At 45.3% G+C, this 20,351-nt stretch overlaps 1 protein-coding gene across 1 annotated transcript; it reads right to left on the reverse strand.

Moving 5' to 3' along the window:
- Nucleotides 1-8,525: 8,525 nt before the first annotated feature.
- On the reverse strand, nt 8,526-13,880 carry LOC139264104 (putative nuclease HARBI1). Its single transcript, XM_070880193.1, has 2 exons — nt 13,741-13,880; nt 8,526-9,462 (listed from the first exon to the last, which is right to left on the reverse strand). The coding sequence occupies exons 1-2, from the start codon at nt 13,878-13,880 to the stop codon at nt 8,526-8,528; spliced, it is 1,077 nt and encodes a 358-aa protein (XP_070736294.1).
- Between the last annotated feature and the right edge of the window lie 6,471 nt (nt 13,881-20,351).

Genomic DNA, 20,351 nt, shown 5'->3' on the forward strand with positions numbered 1-20,351 from the left:
AAAGTGCTGCTGCTTTCAATTAATAATTGGGCTTGGTACATTCAATAAATGTAGCACAATGTAAACAAATTAGGAATTGCTTGTGAGGCAATCAGTTAAGGATTGCAGCAATGTTGTATAGCTTCATTGCTATGTAAAAGTTAATGCTAATTTCTCCTTTTTGTGCACTTGAATAAATATGGCATTTTTAAATTTGGAAATTTCATAAAAACAGGTCTTTTAAAAACATTTTCAGTCTGGTGCAAATGCCTCTCCTCCTTTACCTTAAAACACAGATAACTGCTAGTTTTTCCATGTAATTTCAACCAGCAGTCTACCATCTTGATCTGAAGCTGTTTCTTCTTCTTTGCAGCTATTTCAAGTATTAGAGCTTATAAAGCAAATAATTAGCATCTGGTGGCACCACATGCAGCTTGAACCCTAGTTGGGCAATACTTTAACTCGTGTGAAATCTTGGATAGCGCATGCTGAATACTCCTGTAGTTTGTGCTCTGTAACCAGTGTCTGTGTAGCCATAGCATTGCATATCTAGCCTCCTTTGCACCCTCACCCCTTTTTTACATTCTATTTTAGATTGCAGAACCTGTAGTTGATTTGTTCGCACATTTTGGCATGCTCTCCCTAAATCCCTTTGTCTTGCTACCTCGCTCACCTCCTTCAAAAACCTTCTCAGAATCTACCTCTTCGATTTTGTTTTTGGTCACCTTCCCAAATCCTTCTCCCTTCACTTCCTGGTGTCAGTTTTTTTCTTTTCTAAAAAGCACTTTGGGAGATTTTAGCACATTAAATGTATTAATATAAGAGCAAGTTGTTGTGGTAGAGAGTGAGTACAAATAAAAACATTTACATTTTCAAAAGTGTCATTTATTGGAAAATTGTTATGCTGTACAGCTTTGTTGATTTAGGTTAAATGGTTTTCTATGAAAGCTGTGGTATTGCTCGGAATTCTTCACGCTGAGGTATCATTTTCTGTTTATATTCATCATCACCACCCCAGCCCCCCCCACTACTACCCCACTCCGTGCACTTCTCCACAAACTTCTAATGACTGGATTAGAACAAGGCCTTCACAGTTCTTAATGAGCAGATTGTTTCCAAGTCCAGTTAACAGATTTCATGATAGAAATAAGATTCAGAGTTCCAATGAAAATGGAAGAAAACACCACTATTGATTTTTACTAGTCTTGTGTAATCATGTCTATTTTTCAAAAAAATTAATACACAGAGGAAAAGATTTCCCCGAAGCTTTATTGAACACAAATGTCATTAACGTTTAAAAAAAATGACTGTAGCATCAGGGCCAGTAACATTCTCGCATCATTGATTGCAGCCTTCTATTTAGCTACAAGGCTTATTGTTTTGAAGATACCTTGTCAGATGAAATAGTTCATTGGGACATTGGGATAGGTGAGTTACAATTGAGATAGTTTGGATCTCACCAGAATGTCCACTCATAGTTCAGGTTAAATGATGGAAATTAATTAGTTTGAGGAATTTGATATTGGAGTTGTGATCTATATATTGAATAGAAATGATTTGAAACCTGTGTTACTTGAAATGTATAAAAATGGATGATTAACTTTCTAAGTTAGTAAGAAGATGTTAATAAACTCAGGAAGACATTAATAAACTTGCAGAATGGGTGTGTAATTGGCAAATTAGCTTAAATATAGGTAATTGCGAGGTAGGAAGAATAAGGAGGCCATATACTCCTTGGAAAATAAGTGTCTAAATGAGAAACGGTGGGTGGCGGGGGAGGGGGAGGTGGTGAACTGGGTTGTAAGTGACTTTGCCCTTGGTGGTTTCGAATCACCCCACTTACAACAGTTCTAGACACCGGAATTATAGTAATGAACAGAAATACACAGTTAAAGCCAGATCTTTCAGTCTCAACCATCACAATGCTTTTTATTCAAGTTAAGGTACACACCTACACCCAGTAAAACACACCCTGATGGTGTAAAACAAACAAACACAGTACAACACACAACCCTGGCCTTTCTAAACAGGCCCCTAATGCGAAGTACCCACGACTAAAACACCCGTGCTTGGTTCGATAGGGCACCACCGAATCTGTCCAACAGAAGATGCGTACGCCTATGATCCATGCAGAAAATCTCCCCACTAAACCCCTAAGGCTTGGTTGGGACACACAACACCCCTTCACACTATGCAGTAGTCTTAAAGATGTGTGGGCTGCGATAAATGCTCAACAATTACCCCTCTGGCTTTCTCGCTGTTTCTCCTGTTGAGCGAGGCTCTCTTTGCTCGTAGATGGTGTTTCTTCTCTCCGTCCCAGACAGAGTGCTCGGTCTTTGAGTGCATTGAACGAAGCAAGCAAGCGTAGGAGAGAGAGAGAGAGAGAGATGGCAGCAAAACTGCCTCTCTTATTGCTGCAAAAATGCTTCTTCTCACACCAAAAGTTAGTCCTTCGCCTGAGGCAGTCCAACTGAAAGAGCAAATGAAACACCTTTTCGGACAGTGTCTTTGTCAACTGTCCTGGTCCTGGGATAAGGCTCCAACAAGTCTGGGTGGTCGAAAAGCTTCCTTTGTGTCTTGAGTACCGACCAATCTTCCTGATCTCTCACTACATGACTAAGTTCCCTCCATTAGATTCCTTCCTGCGATGCTTTCCTGCCCACCTGACGTGTATTCCTGTGGAACATGTTTGGACCTGTCCCACATCATGCTGTCTGCCCTTCTGCAGTAAACGTCAAGTTAAAAGCAATGTACAAAACTTAAAGTCCAAAAGTTTAAGTCTAAAAGTTTATGCTTTTGCTGTCGATGTTTTCGCCGACTCCTTACAGGGTACAGATACACAGATCACTAAAAGTAGCGACTCAGATTGATAACGCTATAAAAAGAGCAATCAAAGCACAGGGATGCATTTCTAAAGGGATAGAATTGAAAAGCTGAGAAGTTATGTTAATTTTGTACAGAACCTTGGTTAGACCACACTTGGAGTACTGGGAACAGTTCTGGTCTCCATATTTTAAAATGGATATAGATGCACTGGAGAAGATGCAAAAAAAGATTTACTAGAATGATACCAGAACTGAGAGGTTATACCTATCAGGAAAGATTAAATAGGCTGGAACAGAGAAGGCTAAGGGGTGACCTGATCGAGGTAATTAAGATTATGAAAGGGTTTGATAGGGCAGATTAAGATCTGACAGAGTCACTCGATTCATCAGGATCTGAATATCATTAGCCTTTGAAAGTGGAAGGAGAAATGTTTGTATGTTCTGATTGTGGGAAAAGATTTCAAATATCAGTGTGACTGGAAAAGCCAGGTGAGAGTGTTCCAGTGGACTGACTGTGGAAAGAGCTTTAACCAGTTACACATCGCACCAGTTATAGAGGGGAAAAACCATACACGTGTTCTGTGTGTGGACGACACATCAACTGATCATCAAACCTGGAGAGACACAAGGACACCCGCGCCACGGAGAAACCGTGGGAATGTAAGGACTTTGGGAAGGGATTCAATTTCCCATCCCAGTTGCAAACTTATCGATGCAGTCACACCAGGAGAGGCCATTCAACTGCTCCGTGTATGGGAAGACATCATTTGTTTCCCACTTGGTTCAAAAAGAATATATTAATTGGAACAATTCATTTCAGTTGATTTTAAATAGTTTTGTTTACAAATTGAATCGCATAATAGGCTTGCCAACAAAGTTGAAATCAATGGAATAAAAGGGACAGTGGCAGAAGGGATACGAAATTGGCTAAGTGACAGAAACAGAGTAGTGGTGAATGGTTGTTTTTCATAATGGAGAAAGGTATACAAGTGGTGTTCTCCAGGGATTGGAACTAGGACCACTTCTTTTCTTGATCTATATTAATGAAGTGGATGTGGGTGTACAGGGCACAATTTCAAAATTTGCAGATGACACAAAACTTGTAAGTATAGTGAACAATGAGGAGGACATAGACAGGCTGGTGGAATGGGTGAACACACAGAAAAGTGTGAAGTAAAAGATTTTGGTAGAAAGAATGAGGAGAGGAAATATAAACTAAAGGGTACAATTCTAAAGGGGGTTCATGAACAGAGAGACCTAGGGGTATATATGCACAAATCATTGAAGGTGGCAGGCCAGGTTGAGAAAGTGGTTAAAAAAGCTTACAGGGTCCTGGGCTTCATGAATAGAGGTATAGAGTACAAAAGTGTGTAAATTATGATGAACCTATATAAAACACTGGTTCGGTCTCAATTGGAGTATTGTGTTAAATTCTGGGCACCGCACTTTAGGAAGGATGTGAAGGCCTTGGAGAGGGCGCAGAAAAGGTTTACGAGAATGATGCCAGGGATAAGGGGCTTTAGTTATGTGAATAGACTGGAGAAGTTGGGATTGTTCTCCTTAGAGCAGAGACGATTGAGAGGAGATTTGATAGAGGTGTTCAAAATCATGAGGGGTCTAGACAGAGTAGATTGAGAGAAACTGTTCCCATTGAGAGAAGGTTCAAGAACCAGAGGACACAGATTTAAGGTATATGGCAATGGTGGAAAAAGAATAATAGGCGACATAAGAAAAAACATTTTTACACAGCAAATGGTTAGGATCTGGAATGCACTGCCTGAACAGATGGTGGAGGCAGACTCAATCACGGCTTTCAAAATAGAGTTGAATAAATACGTGAAATAAATTATTTTGCAGGGCTACGGGGAAAGGGCGGGGGAGTGGGACTCGCTGAGGTGCTCTTGCAGAGATCTGGCATGGGCTCGATGGGCCGAATGGCCTTCTTCCATGCTGTAACCATTCTGTGATTCTATGAGCAGATGTTTCTACTTGTGGATGAGATCAGAACTAGAGACCATAAGTATAAGATAGTCATTAATAAATCCAATAGCGAATTCAGAAGAAAATTCTTTACCCAGACACTGGTTAGAATATGGAACTCACTACCACAAGGAGTAGTTGAGGCGAATAGCACAGTTGCATTCAAGTGGAAGCTAGCTAAGCACATGAAGGAGAAAGGAATAGAAGGATATGTTGATGATGTTAGATGAATAAGGGTGGGAGGAAGCTCAAAGCATAAGTACCGGCATGGACCTGTTAGGCTGTAAATTCTTTGTAATACTTTTTAAGTTAATGGTATTTTGATTTAATTAAATCTACTTTCTTGTTGTAATGTTCACATTGGACAGTTTCTTTCGGCTTCTGCAATTTTGCAGATTATTCTAACTGTCTGTTAAACTAGGTACCGGTTGAGTCTCTACTTGTGCATCTGCTACTATCTTGCATTAACATTTTTCAGGTTGATCTCCTTAAAACTCTGTTTTGTGTCTTGTCTATTGGTTTGTTGTCCTCTTGTGGGCATATAACTAGCTTCAATGTGGTCTGGATTTTCTTAGCTGGACAATGTCACTTGTGATTAATTATTTTCTAAAAATGTGTAAAGTTCTATTCAGGTGTTATAAGCCCCTTAACTTAAACATTCAGATTGTAGTATTTTTATATATAATAAATGGCTGGACAGCTGAGAGCACAGTGGTTATAATTATTAGTGAAAGTTCTATCAATAGCTGAGGATGTTGACCCTTCTGCTAAAATTGGTATGTATAGGGTAAAGCGAGTACCATAATGTGCAAGTTTCCCGATCGCAAGAAAACTAGCAAAATGCCTGTATTTTTGTAACAGAGGTATTTTCCCTACATTCAATAGATATATTCTTTGTTTATTTTCAATTTGGTGTTTAACAATACTTACAAATAATGGGTCTTTATGAGTTCACCTTCTCCGGGTATAAGGGGCACTTCTAAATGTCATTCTGTCCCTGCTGCATTGAGAATATACAACCCATATTTATCCACAAGGGAATTTCCATTTTAGTTCTTACATGATTGCCCTTTTTATTTGTCTTCATGCTTTATAATCTGAACGATGCAGCTCATTGACGTTTAGGAACTTGAATAAAATTCTTCAGAGCTGATTGAGTGGTTGCTTTGTGTGAGAACCAGTCTGTTCCACAAAGATTAGGACAGTCCATTTTGCCTTTTATTTTCCTGTATTCACAAGAAAATCTTCGTATGTATTCCCAGGGACAAAATAAATGACAGCAGGGCTTGTATCTTCAAACCAATGGATTGCAGTTCTGACCAACGCTTCTATTCCAAACTCATTTTGTTTGATCTTTTCCCACTGTGACAATAAATGCACTGCCAGGTAATTAGATGTGATGGAGTGTGAACTTCTGATGGAGGCCTGCTGGCACATTCATCATATTATGTGCTTATTGTAATCAAAAATCAGTTTTAGAGGAATCTTTTGAATTATATGCTATAAATTGTAATGTATACTTCTTGCAGAGCTGCGTACCACTACTCAAAGACCGGCAAATCATGTTCAACCTGTCCAACCCATACTAGCCACATTCTAAAATTACGTTATCATAAATGGTTACAAGGAACAGGAGAGTATAATAGGTAAACCAGGAGTAACCAGGATCAGGCTTCACCGTAGAACAGGTCCATCTGGTTCAGCATATATATTTACCCAATGGTTTGAATGGCAAAACCTTTACTAATAAATATAAACAATAATGTAACCACCTGTCGCAATTTTCCAATTTTTGCTATAGTTATTTTCTTGGGTTAACTCTTGTAATTGACCCTATTACATGGAGTGCTCCTTTTTTTTACCTGAGATCTAATTAATTCATCTTATATTTCAGTGCACTACAGACAATACCAATATTTGAAGAAAAGAAAATCCACAATTTTTTTAATAAACGTGAAGGTGCAAAATAACTTGCATTTCTATAGAGCTCCTCAATTACAGAAATACCCTTATGATTTTTCACAACAGATATTGATCTGATCATGTCTATGATGTAGCTACGTAAATCATTACTGCTTTTGCTTTTGATTATCTCAAACTTCAGCATTTGGATTCAATTTTATTTCTAATATTGAAAGCAAATTTGGGCTAGAAATTCATTATAGCCCAGGAATGGGTGGCACGATTAGAAAAGTTGGAGAATTAGTGCGAGGCACAAATGCTTTAAACTGCATGCAAAATTTGTGCTCACTGCTCAAAGAAATGATGGGAGTCCTAATTCAAGTCTTAAAGCCCAGGCTCATTGGTGTTACACTCAAAGGGTTGACCAATATTTTGTGCAGTCTAATCGCAAGTCATGATTGCCACAGGCCTTTTTCACTACTTAAAGGGGAGGTTCATTGATGCTGCAGACTCTCATTCTCAGCATTGCGGGCTGTGCAGCTGTCTCAACAAGCAGAAGCAGGACAAGGAGAAGGAGCCGGACTAAAGCATCTGTACTCATGGCAGATCCACGCCCCAGGGAGAGAGCCTGCAGATTCTGTGATCAAGCATTGGAGGCATTGGTGTTCGCTGTGGAGAGATGCAGGGTGATGCTCTACCCAGCAAGTGGCAGGAGGCCCTTGATGCAGGTCTTCCGCACCATGTGCAGGGAGGACCCACACACAGTGCAGGAAGAAATTTAATGATCTCACTTGGGTGGTTAGGGTGAATGAATGCTTCAACAAATGCTACATACCACCATCTGAACCACAGTCTTCACACACTGCTCAAAGCACCATACCCCCAATACTCACCCAATCTCCACCTACCAACACTCACGCGCACATCTCACATCTTGCACACAATGACAGCTATTCAACTATGGCAGGCATATAACCAAACACATTGCTCCACATTCATTTGCACACTTTCTTTTCTTTTGTAGGCCAAGGTGGCTCACAACAGGAGAGGGCAGGAGCGTTCAGGCAGGGGACAAGCTGACACCCAACCACTGTCTGCGCTGGAGAATAGAGTGCTGCAGATTATTGGGTGTCAGGTAGTGGGCACCATGGCCACCAGCGACATTGACCACCTTGGGGATATTAACGGTATGTTCATCCCTCGACCGGGGCTTTCACGATTTTGCAGCAAGCCAGCAACTGTGCTCTAATAGATTGCTAGGGATGCTGAAGTGCTGCCCCAGGGGAGTGGTCTTGATCAGTGGAGCAAGAACCTGCTGTCCTCTCTCAGAATTATGGCATTCCTGCACCCACCACTGCCATTCCACCATTGCCCTTGTCATTGCCTGTCGTCCAGCCAGCCCAGATTGCTGCTGCCCATGTTGAGGTGGTGCAGTCTACAGCTGGCCTTCCAGACTCAGAGCTGGTCAAGGAGGTCCTGCAAGGCCATCTGAAGTCTCCTGCATGGACACTCAGCAGCTTTCCATCAGCCCTGCAGCAGCCACTGGGCCAGCACTTCATAGGAGCACTAGAATAGGCAAAGGCACAGTAGCAAGAGGCACTAAGAGATATCACAAGGGTGAATCGTTAATATTTTTGTTATAATTGATTGTTATAATTGTGTTCATTGATTTTTGATAAATTTATTAATTCAGTTTGGATTCTTTTGTAGTGTGTCTCATTTCAGGTTTGCGCTATGATATGGCCTGCAATGGGGATGTGGTGAGCAATGGGGATCTGGAGTTTAATTCATTCTGATGAGGCAATCACAGACCGCCTTTCCGAAAGGCTGATTAAGTAGCTACCTCCTCCCAAACTCCTGTTCCTCGTCCTCCTCACTGTCCACCTGGTCTTCCTCTTCCTCCCCATCTTCCTCCTCCTCTTCAGGTGTTCCCGCAATCCCTGGTGGCAAGGGCTGGGCCCTCGTGATCGTCAAGTTGTGGAGCATGGAGCAGCCCACCATGAAATGGGACAACCGCTCAGCCGAGTACTGGAGGGCTCCGCCCGAGCAGTCAAGGCAGCAGAACCGTTGTTTCAGCAGGCCGATAGTCTGTTCAATGATGTTCCTGGAAGCAGCATGGCTCTCATTATATGAGTGCTGGGCAGGAGTGTTGGGGTTGTGGAGGGGAGTCGTGAGCCAGGTGGAGAGCAGCTGGCTGGAAGAGTTCTGGCACACCGGTCTGGCGCAGGATGAAGGCATCATGGCTGCTACCAGGATAGCGAGTATTGACATTGAGGATTCGCTATGTGTGGTCACACACCAATGGCACATTAAGTGAGTCATAGCCTTTGCAGTTATGGAGGATCTCAGGATTGTTATGCAATGCCTGAAAAGCCATGTCATGCAGTCAATGGTGCCCTGCACCATGGGGAATCCCGCTATCCAGGCAAAGCCACATGCGCGCTCATCCTGCATCTCTCCGGCGATCTGGAAGGAAATGTAATCTCTTCTCCTACTGTAGAGTGCCTCTGTGAACTCTTGGATGCAGTGATGGACAGTGAACTGCACAATGTTAGTTATGTCTCCTGTTGCAGACTGGAATGATTCACTATCGAAGAAATTGAGGGCGAAGGTGACCTTGACTGCCACTGAAAGAGCCGTGGTTGCCCTGATCTGAGGCTGGACGTTTGGTTGCAGGAGGTGGCAGAGTTCTACGACCAGCTCATTGGTGAAGCGGAGCCTTCTAATACGCTGCTCCTCACTTAATTGGAGGTAGGAGAAGTGCTCTCGGAATATCCTTGGAGGGTAAGGCCTCCGGTTGAGAGCCCTGATGGCCCTCCTCCTCCCTCTGGGTACATGTTACAGTCTTTCTCGCTGCCTCCGCTCCCTCCACTGTAAATATTGGAGGGTGAAGTCGATTGGCAGTACAGCCCCCATTAATATAACTAAGTGTGGAAGTTTGATTCTTTGAAAAATAAATATAGCAACATTTTACTTGCCACGACAGTCCTGATACAAACAAACCTTTAAATTACTGAATTAAACTGTTGCAGAATGTGATACTGCCAAAATAAATACCGAAACTGCACCAACCTGATAGCTGCAAGTCATTACTGATGATCCCTTTAAATAACGTCCCTGGAGCAAGCTTTCTAGTGCTTGACATTAACTCTCCCTGTTTACTCCAGGCGCTAAGGTAGGTGGCGACAAACAATTTTGCATATCAGGCAGTTAGTGAGCGTTGCACACTCACTGATGTCACGACCCACCTAGCGTTAACGCTACCGCCGATAATTGTTACCAGCAGCACTATAAGGGGTGGGATTTGACATGCAGCACTGGATTCGTCCCGCCCCAGCGATAATGGTCTAGTGCTCATTAGTGCCATCTGCTGGCGTTAACAGGAAGCGCTAAGGGGATGAATTGTTCCCCTAAAGAGCTTTAAAGTTGGTTTTAACAGCTGTGGGGAAAGATTTACCTCCATTTTGCTGGACAGAGTACATAAAGGAAAACCAGGTGGGGATTATTTTGTGCCCATAACAAAGCCGGTCTAATTTTCTGCCTATTCAAATTAGTGTATGGAAACTCATCTGGGCTCTGTTCCGGACATGCAATCCTCTGCACTCCATTTTTGTCTATGCAATCCTCTCAGAGGATTACTTACAACCAAGTAGAAAAGAATTAAATCTGAAATATGGTAGACAAAGGGAGCGATTTTAGTTCTTCCTACCCGATGGAAACTCAATGAGTGGCAGTTCAAATAGCCCAGGCTACTTATCCACCCTGGAATCATTGGGAACCAACTGTGTGGCACTCTCAAGGAAGTATGGCGGAGAGGCACTGCTGGCGCGAATACACTACCTCATCTCTCTCATCTGGAGGGAGGAGAGCATGCCGGAAGATCTTAGAGATGCAGTAATCGTGACCATCTTTAAAAAAGGAGACAAGTCTGACTGCGGCAACAACAGAGGAATCTCCCTGCTATCAACCACTGGGAAAGTCGTCGCTAGAGTCCTCCTCAACCGTCTTCTCCCCGTGGCAGAGGAGCTCCTCCCAGAGTCACAGTGCGGATTTCGTTCCCTACGGGGCACAATGGACATGATTTTCGCAGCGCGACAGCTACAGGAAAAATGCAGAGAACAGCGCCAGCCCTTATACATGGCGTTCTTCGACCTTACAAAGGCCTTTGACAATGTCTGCAGCGAGGCTCTATGGAGGGTCCTCCTCCGTTTCGGATGCCCCCAAAAGTTCGTCACCATCCTCCACCTGCTCCACGGCATCATGCAGGCCGTGATCCTTACCAACCGATGCATCACAGACCCAATCCACGTCCGGACTGGGGTCAAACAGAGCTGCGTCATCGCCCCAACCATCTTCTCAATCTTTTTCGCCGCCATGCTCCACCTCACAGTCAACAAGCTCCCCGCTGGAGTGGAACTAAACTACAGAACCAGTGGGAACCTGTTCAACCTGCACCATCTCCAGGCCAGATCCAAGGCCACCCCAACCTCTGTCGTTGAGCTACAGTACGGGGACGATGCCTGTGTCTGCGCACATACAGAGGCTGCACTCCAGGACATAGTCGACGTATTTACTGAGGCGTAAGAAAGCATGGGCCTTACGCTAAACATCCGTAAGACAAAGGTCCTCACCGCACAGCACTGCCCCCCAGTCATCAAGATCCATGGCGCGGCCCTGGACACCATGGACCACTTCCCATATCTCGGGAGCCTCCTATCAACAAGAGCAGGCATCGACGACGAGATCCAATACAGCCTCCAGTGCGCCAGTGCAGCCTTCGGCCGCCTGAGGAAAAGAGTGTTTGAACACCAGACCCTCAAAACTGCCACCAAGCTCATGTTCTACAGGGCTGTAGTAATACCTACCCTCCTGTGTGGCTCAGAGACATGGACCATGTACAGTAGACACCTCAAGTTGCTGGAGAAATATCTCTGCAAGATCCTACAAATCCCCCAGGAGGACAGGCGCACCAACATCAGCGTCCTCATTCAGGCTAACATCCCCAGCATTGAAGCACTGACCACACTCGATCAGCTCTGCTGGGCAGGCCACATAGTCCGCATGCCAGACACGAGACTGCCAAAGCAAGTGCTCTACTCGGAGCTCCTTTACGGCAAGTGGGCAGCGGAAACGCTACAATGACACCCTCAAAGCCTCCCTGATAAAGTGCAACATCCCCACTGGGAGTCCCTGGCCCAAGACCGCCCTAAGTGGAGGAAGTGCATCCGAGAGGGCGCTGAGCACCTCGAGTCTCAACACCAAGAGCATGCAGAAATCATGTGCAGACAGCGGAAAGAGCTTTCAGCAAACCAGTCCCACCCACCTCTTCCCTTAAAGACTATCTGTCCCACCTGTGACAGAGTCTGTGGCTCTCGTATTGGACAGTTCAGCCACCAAAGAACTCACTTCAGGAGTGGAAGCAAGTCTTCCTCGATTCCGAGGGACTGCCTATGATGACTCTCAAATTTCAATGCTGAATACCAGTGAGTGTAATCACACCTTGGGGGCTTGGAGGAGTGCAGTGTAGAGCACATTCATGGCACTTTGGGTCAAATGACTGCACAGAGGGATGTGCAGCAAAGTGTAGAAAAGCAGTGGTCATAGGGGATTTGATAGTCAGGGAGATAGCAACCGCTGAAAGTCAATGAACATAACATGGTCAATAAGGTTGGTGAGCTGCAGGAACAAATTGCCACAAGGTACTCTGATATAATGACAATAACAGAGGTTTGGCTCAAACAAGAGAAGTATTCAGAATTTAGGGGGTGAAATTAGGGGCGCAATCTCGCGCGCTCCACTTCCTGTAGGGTGCTAACGAGGCATGCATTGCGCTGAGGACGGTGGTGGCAGTATTGATCAAAGAAACTATTATAACACTGGAGACGGATGATGTAGCTGAGTGGTCAAAGACAGAGGCCGAGAAATTCCTGCAGCGGCACTAATGAGGTGTTTCAATGCCCCTGCTCTTCGCTTAAAGGGGAGGGCCACTGCACAATCTGCAAGGCCTCCACTAGGCCACCAGGGCAGCTTGGTACCGGGGCTGTAGCTCGGCATCCAAAACGGAGTGCCGAGTTGCATGTTGGCGGCCCAGACCACGCCAGGGTGCAGCCTTGGAGCCGACCGGAGGGTAAAAAACTGCCAAGATGGCGGTGCGGGGTGCTGGTGACCTCCCCTTTAACATCCGCCCCGCAAGCGGGTGTCAGCCCATTTCGCGACCTGCGAGGCTGGCGTTGACACCCACTTGCGCCATCAGCGGAGCAGAAAGGGGTCAGCACGCGGCACTAAGGGGTTACTGTGTACGGCGATGAAGTCATCGATGGTTTTGCAACAGCTCGGAGCGCTTCCCACTGGGTGTGGCGCTGCCATAACAGCATCTCCACTAACTCCTGGGCAATTTCCCTGGACCTCATAGCGCCCCAACAGCGCCCCCCGCCCTGGTCAAAAAATGTTTCACGCACCATTAGCGCTCCCCAGAGGCGCTAACAGGCGGCGCAAAAGGGGGGAATTTAGATCCCTTAATATTCCTGATTACAAGATATTGTGAAAAGAAGAAAGAAAAGGAGGTGATGTTGGGGGGAGGGCGGTGGTGGCAGTATTGATCAAAGAAACTATTATAACACTGGAGATGGATGATGTAGCTGAGTGGTCAAAGACAGAGGCCGAGAAATTCGATAAGGCTCAAAAATGGGTGTCTGCAGTGTGCTGCAAGATTTGCCGATTTTGAAAGCGCAGACAGCATGTCAATTTGTTGCACAGCCCAGTGACTATAGCGCTGCCGACAGGCTGTGTGCTCAGCAGGAGGTGCAAGGTTGTGTTGCTGAAGCGACGTTACATTTCCTTAAAGCTCGACTGTTACTTTTCAAAGCAGTCTGCAGCTATTAAACCTAAACTGCCTCTGTACATAACAAATGGTAAATGTGCTTCAGCACTAACACAAATGGCTCAATGGGCAATTGAAAGAACACCCAGGGGCTCGAACGCAGTAATCAAGCTTTGTGCAGTGATTCAACAATTGAAGAGAGGTCCTCAACCCACAGAGGGCCAGAAGGCCTACCAGAAAGAAAGATGTGTGACCAGATCGCTGAGGCGATCACTTCCAGCAGTGTTGTCCCTGAGACCTGACTCCATTGCCCAAAGAAGTTTCATGACCTTAGGTGAGTGGAAAAGGTCAGTGAATGCATCTTCAAAAGCCATCTTCTACTAACTTCACTAATAATCTCACACCATCACTCAATTTTACACTCCCAGCCACCAGCTCCTTGAGGTTGTCCTGTAAGGACATCTGCAGTATCCTCCACTGAAGGTCAGCAGCCTTATATCAGCAGGTGCAAGACATTTACTAAGGGAATGCTCAAGGGTGATTAGTTGATTGTTTTGATGCAGTATTGGATGCATATATGAATAAATTTGGATTGGAAATTTGTCTTTGTGGTGGCTTTTATTTCAGCATTGTGGCCAAGAGGATGCTGTGATTGTAACAGAACGTAAGAACATAAGAAATAGGAACAGGAGTAGGCCATACAGCCCTCAAGCCTGCTCCGCCATTCAATAAGATCATGGCTGATCTGATCATAGACTCAGCTCCACTTCCATGCCCGCTCCCCATAACCCCTTATCGTTTAAGAAACTGTCTATTTCAGTCTTAAATTTATTCAATGTCCCGGCTTCCACAGCTCTCTGAGGCAGCGAATTCCACAGATTTACAATCCTCTGAGAAAATAAATTTCTCCCCATCTCAGTTTTAAATAGGCGACCCCTTATTCTAAGATCATGCCCTCGAGTTCTAGTCTCCCCCATCAATGGAAACATCCTCTCTGCACCCAGCTTGTCAAGCCCCCTCATAATCTCATAATCAACTTAGTGAACCTTCTCTGAACTGCCTCCAAAGCAAGTATATCCTTTCGTAAATATGAAAACCAAAACTGCACGCAGTATTCCAGGTATGGCCTCACCAATACCTTGGATAGCTGTAGCAAGATTCCCTGATTTTATACTCCATCCCCTTTGTAATAAGGTAAGGTGTGAGACAAATGTTGGCAGCTGGCCATTCACACCCTACCCTGATAAACCTTTTTCTAACCTCTATCATTACCATCCCAAATCGGCCCATCATCCCTTTTGTCTCTCGAATCTCTCCTGCCTTCCACCCTATCAGAGACCTTCTCTTTTGTTCTTTCACTCCCTACCCCTTTCAGTGCTAAAGAATGTACTCTTTTTGAATATTTGGCTGTTCTGATAAAGGGTCGTCGACCCGAAACGTTAACTCTGTTTTTCTCTCCACAGATGCTGCCTGACCCACTGAGATTTCCAGCATTCTGTTTTTATTTCAGATTCCAGCATCCACAGTATTTTGCTTTTGTGTTGAAAGGGGAATTGGGGTTGTGTTTACTGGTACCGCAGGTGGATAATTCGATCCGAGATATTACATTCAGAAAGGGGCTGTCTGGGTTTTCTCCTTTCCTTCTGTTTCCTCTTCTTCTGCTTTTTAGTTTTCTGCTTCCTCCTGTTCTGCTTCTTCTCTTATGTTTCTTCCCTCTGCGAGCAGCTTCTCCCCTTTGCTGCCTCTCCTTCATCTCCATGTGATGTTGCAGCCCAACGGGGACTGCAACTAGAGCCTCCAGGACTGGAAACATAAGAACATAAGAAATAGAAGCAGGAGTAGGCTATTTGACCCCTCGAGCCTGCTCCGCCAATCAATAAGATCATGGCTGATCTGATCATGGAATCAGCTTCACTTCCCTGCCCGTTCCCCATAATCCTTCGTTCCCTTATCACTCAAAAATCTGTCTATCTCTGCCTTAAATATATTCAATGATCCAGCCTCCACAGCTCTCAGGGCAGAGAATTCCACAGATTTACAACCCTCTGAGAGAAGAAATTCCTCCTCATCTCAGTTTTAAATGGGTGACCCCTCTGTTGTGTATGCTGTTATGTATGTAAACATTATAACTGTGTAAGACTTGCCACCAGAGGGCGCACCTGTTGGAGACCCAAGGGTCACCTGCACACCTCATGCAAGCGAGTATAAAAGTTTGACTGCCATGCTACTTTGGCACTCTGGAGTTTTATTAAAGAGAGTAAGGTCACATCAGTTTAAGTTCACAGTACTCAGTCTTGTGGAGTTATTCAAAACATAACAATTGGTGACGAGTAACAGATCACGAACTTTCAAGCGGTTATGGCTGTCATTGGTATTCTTGAGCGATTTGTAGAGGGTGATGATTGGGAAGCCTTCGTTGAACGTCTCAACCAGTACATCATGGCCAACGAGCTGGATGCGGACGATAAAGTGATCAAGCGCAGGGCGATTCTCCTCACTGTTTGTGGGCCTACAACATACGGCCTCATCAAGCATCTGCTAGCACCGACGAAACCAATGGAAAAGACATATGCAGAGTTGTGTATGCTGGTTCGGAAACACCTCAAGCAAAGGAGAGCATCTTAATGGTCAGGTATCGCTTCTATATGCACCATCGCTCCGAGTGCCAGGATGTGGCGAGTTATGTTGCCGACCTAAGACGCCTTGCGGGACCTTGCGATTTTGCTGGATATTTGGGGGAAATGCTGCAGGACTTTTTCGTGCTTGGAATCGGCCACAAGGTCATTCTTCGCAAGCTGCTGTCTGCCGAATTCCCAGAACTGAACAAGGCCATCACGATAGCCCAGGCTTTCATGTCCATGTATGATAATACTAAACTGATACCTTCTCAGCATCGAAGCTCACCGGCAAGTACTGTGCATAAAATAATGCCGTTAGCAGACAGAACTGTACAAGGCAGGGCCTACACGTCTGCAGCTGCAAGACCTAGGATGACTCAGAGTCCGCCATGGGGCGTGAATGCGAAACCATTAACAACAAGTTGGTGCTGCAGGCGTAATCATACAGCCCATCAATGTCAATTCAAGCACTACGTGTGCAAAGGCTGCGAAATAATGGGGCACCTCCAGCGAATGTGCAAACGTGCTGTGACTCACCATGTGCAGAGTTGGCAGAACATGGTTGATCCGAAGCGGATCATACAGAATGAGTAAGAGAAGCAACTCAACCCGAGGCCAAGGAAGAAGTGTATGGGGTACACACCTTCACCACCAAGAGCTCTCCAATAATGCTGAAAGTCAAATTAAATGGCATTCCAGTTTCCATGGAGTTGGACACAGGGGCGAGTCAGTCAATTATGAGCCAGAAGGCTTTTGAGAAACTGTGGGGCAACAAGGCACAAAGGCCCAAACTGAGCCCGATTTATACAAAGCTGCGCACTTACACCAAAGAGCTCATACCAGTCATTGGCAGTGCGGCAGTGAAGGTATCATATGATGGAGCTGTGCATGACATCATTGTGGATTGTACCAGGTGATGGCCCAATCCTGTTCGGTAGAAGCTGGCTAGGAAAGATTCGATGGAACTGGGATGACATTAAAGCACTATCTTCGGTGGATGACGCCTCGTGCGCTCAAGTGCTGAGCAAATTTCCGTCGCTATTTGAATCAGGCATCGGCAACTTCACACGTGCCAAGGTGCAGATCCATCTAGTCCCTGATGCACGGCCTGTTCATCACAATGCTCGAGTGGTTCCATATATGATGAGGGAGAAAGTCGAGATCGAACTGGACAGACATCAACGAGAGGGAATCATATCGCCAGTCGAGTTCAATGAGTGGGCCAGCCCATTGTTCCGGTGGTGAAAAGCGATGGCACGGTCAGAATCTGCGGAGACTACAAGGTAACAAGGTAACGATTAACCGAGTCTCGTTACAAGACCAGTATCCACTACCCAAGGTGGATGACCTTTCGCAACGTTAGCAGGGGTGAGTCGTTCACCAAATTGGATCTAACTTCCGCTTACATGACACAGGAACTGGCTAAATCTTTGAAAAGGTTGACGTGCATCAACACGCACAAAGGACTGTTTATATACCACAGATGTCCTTTTGGGATTCGCTCGGCTGCTGCTATTTTCCAGAGGAATATGGACAGTTTGCTGAAATCGGTTCCGCGCACCTTTGTGTTTTAAGACAACATCCTGATCATCGGTTGTGATACCATCGAACACCTGCACAACCTGGAAGAGGTTCTAAGTTGACGAGACAAAGTGGAACTCAGGCTGAAATGCTCCAAGTGTGTTTTCCTGGAACCAGAGGTCGAATTTTTGGGGAGAAAGATTGTAGCAGGCGACATCAGATCCACAGACTCAAAGATGGAGGCCATCAAGAATGGACCCAGAACACAGAATGTGATGGAGCTGCGTTCGTTCCTGGGACTCCTCAACTATTTTGGTAACTTTCTACGCGGGTTGAGCACTTTGGTGGAGCCATTGCACATGTTGCTACGTAAGGGTGATGACTTGGTTTGGGGTAAATCTCAAGAGACAGCCTTTGAGAAGGCCAGAAATCTGTTATATTCTAACAAGTTACTTGTATTGTATGACCTAGAAACATAGAAACATAGAAAATAGGTGCAGGAGCAGACCATTCGGCCCTTCGAGCCTGCACCACCATTCAATGAGTTCATGGCTGAACATGCAACTGTGTAAATGCTTAGTGCTAGCTTGTAATGCATCTTCATATGGGGTTGGGTGTGTGATATAGCAAACCAATGTATCAGGGAAACTGCAACCAGTTGCATATGTTTCTAGAAGTCTATCTAAGGCTGAAAGAGCCTACAGTATGTCCAAGAAAGAGGCGTTAGCATGCGTATACAGGGTTAAGAAAATTGCACCAATACGTATTTGCACTTCGGTTTGAGCTTGAAACTGACCACAAACCGCTCATTTCGCTGTTTTCAGAAAGCAAAGGTATAAACAACAATGCTTCGTCCTGCATCCAAAGATGGGCACTAACATTGTCCGCTTATGAATATGTCATTCGCCACAGAGCAGGCACGGAGAACTGTGCTGATGCCCTCGGTCGGCTACCATTGCCCACCACCGGGGTCGAAATGGCGCAACCCGCAGACTTCCTTTTGGTCATGGATGTTTTTGAGAGCAAGGGGTCACCCATCATGGCTCGCCAGATCAGGACCTGGACATCAATGTAACACTTGCTCATAGTTGAGCAATGCACCAAGGGAGGCTCCACTGAGTCTGTGGTCATGGCCCTCCAAACTGTGGTCCAGGATCCACGTAGATTTCGCTGGCCCCTTTCTAGGAAAGATGTTCTTAATAGTAGTGGACGCTTACTCTAAATGGATTGAATGTGTAATCATGTCATCCTGCATGTCCACTCCCACCATTGAAAGCCTCCAGGCCATGTTCGCCACACATGACTTGCCCGACGTCCTTGGCAGTGACAACGGACCGTGTTTCACCAGCTCGGAATTCAATGAGTTTATGACCCGCATGTCACGACTACCCGTTTAAGCTCACATCCAACAGTCAAGCAGAACGGGCAGTCCAAACTATCAAGCAGAGCTTGAAATGCGTGACAGACGGCTCCCTGCAGACCCGTTTATCTCATGTTCTGCTCAGCTTTCGGACGTGACCCCACTCACTTACTGGGGTATCCACTGCGGAATTGTTAATGAAGCACGCAAAACCAGGAACTCCTTAATCCACCCGGATCTTAATGATCATGTGGAAACCCAGCGTCACCGGCAAAACATATACCACGATCGAGCGGCTGCATTGCGTAACATTGATGTAAACGACCCTGTGTTTGTCCTTAATTACGGTCATGGTTCCAAAGAGGTTGCTGGCACTGTCCTGGCCAAGGAGGGGAATAGAGCGTTTATTGTCAAACTATGTAATGGACAAACGTGCAGAAAGCATTTGGATCAGACCAAACTGCAATTCATTGACAACCAGGAGCAACTTGAAGAGGACATCACCATCATCGATCCACCAACACACACCCAACCAGCAATAGACCTCGCCGTCAATCAAGAGGATGAGCCCACCATGCCCAACACTCCGTTCACATCAGCCACGCTGCAGTGCAGCAATGGCCCGACCAATTCACCCATGCCAGGGTTCGAACTCAGGCGTTCAACCAGGGAGCGAAGGGCCCCTGACCGCCTCAACTTGTAAATAACTTGTATCAAAGACTTTGAGGGAAGTGATGTTATGTATGTAAACATTATAACTGTGTAAGACATGCCACCAAAGGCGCACCTGTTGGAGACCCAAGGGTCACCTGTACACCTCATGCAAGCGAGTATAAAAGGTTGTCTGCCATGCTGCTTTGGCACTCTGGAGTTTTATTAAAGAGACTAAGGTCACATCAGTTTAAGCTCACAGTAGTCAGTCTTGTGGAGTTATTCTAAACATAACATATGCAATAACTCTTAGACTGAGTACTGTTTAACTCCAAGAGGTATGACCTTGATTCTGCTTTATTAAGGCCCAAAGTGACTCATATACAAAATGGCTGGCCTTTTATACTTGGGCTGCACAGATGTGCGTGCAGCCCAATGGCTTCCAACAGTGACTCCATCTAGTGGCTAGTGATCCCAAAAGCACATACATGACACCCTCATTCTAAAACTATGCCCCCTAGTTCTAGATTCCCCCATGAGTGGAAACATCCTCTCTGTATCTATCTTGTCGAGCCCCCTCATTATTTTATATGCCTCAATAAGATCACCTCTCATTCTGCTGAACTCCAATGAGTACAGGCCTAACCTTTCTTCATTTAAAGATCACATGGATAAACTTCAACAATTGTACACCC

This window comes from Pristiophorus japonicus, chromosome 5, assembly GCF_044704955.1.
Source record: "Pristiophorus japonicus isolate sPriJap1 chromosome 5, sPriJap1.hap1, whole genome shotgun sequence".
Lineage (NCBI taxonomy): Eukaryota > Metazoa > Chordata > Chondrichthyes > Pristiophoridae > Pristiophorus > Pristiophorus japonicus.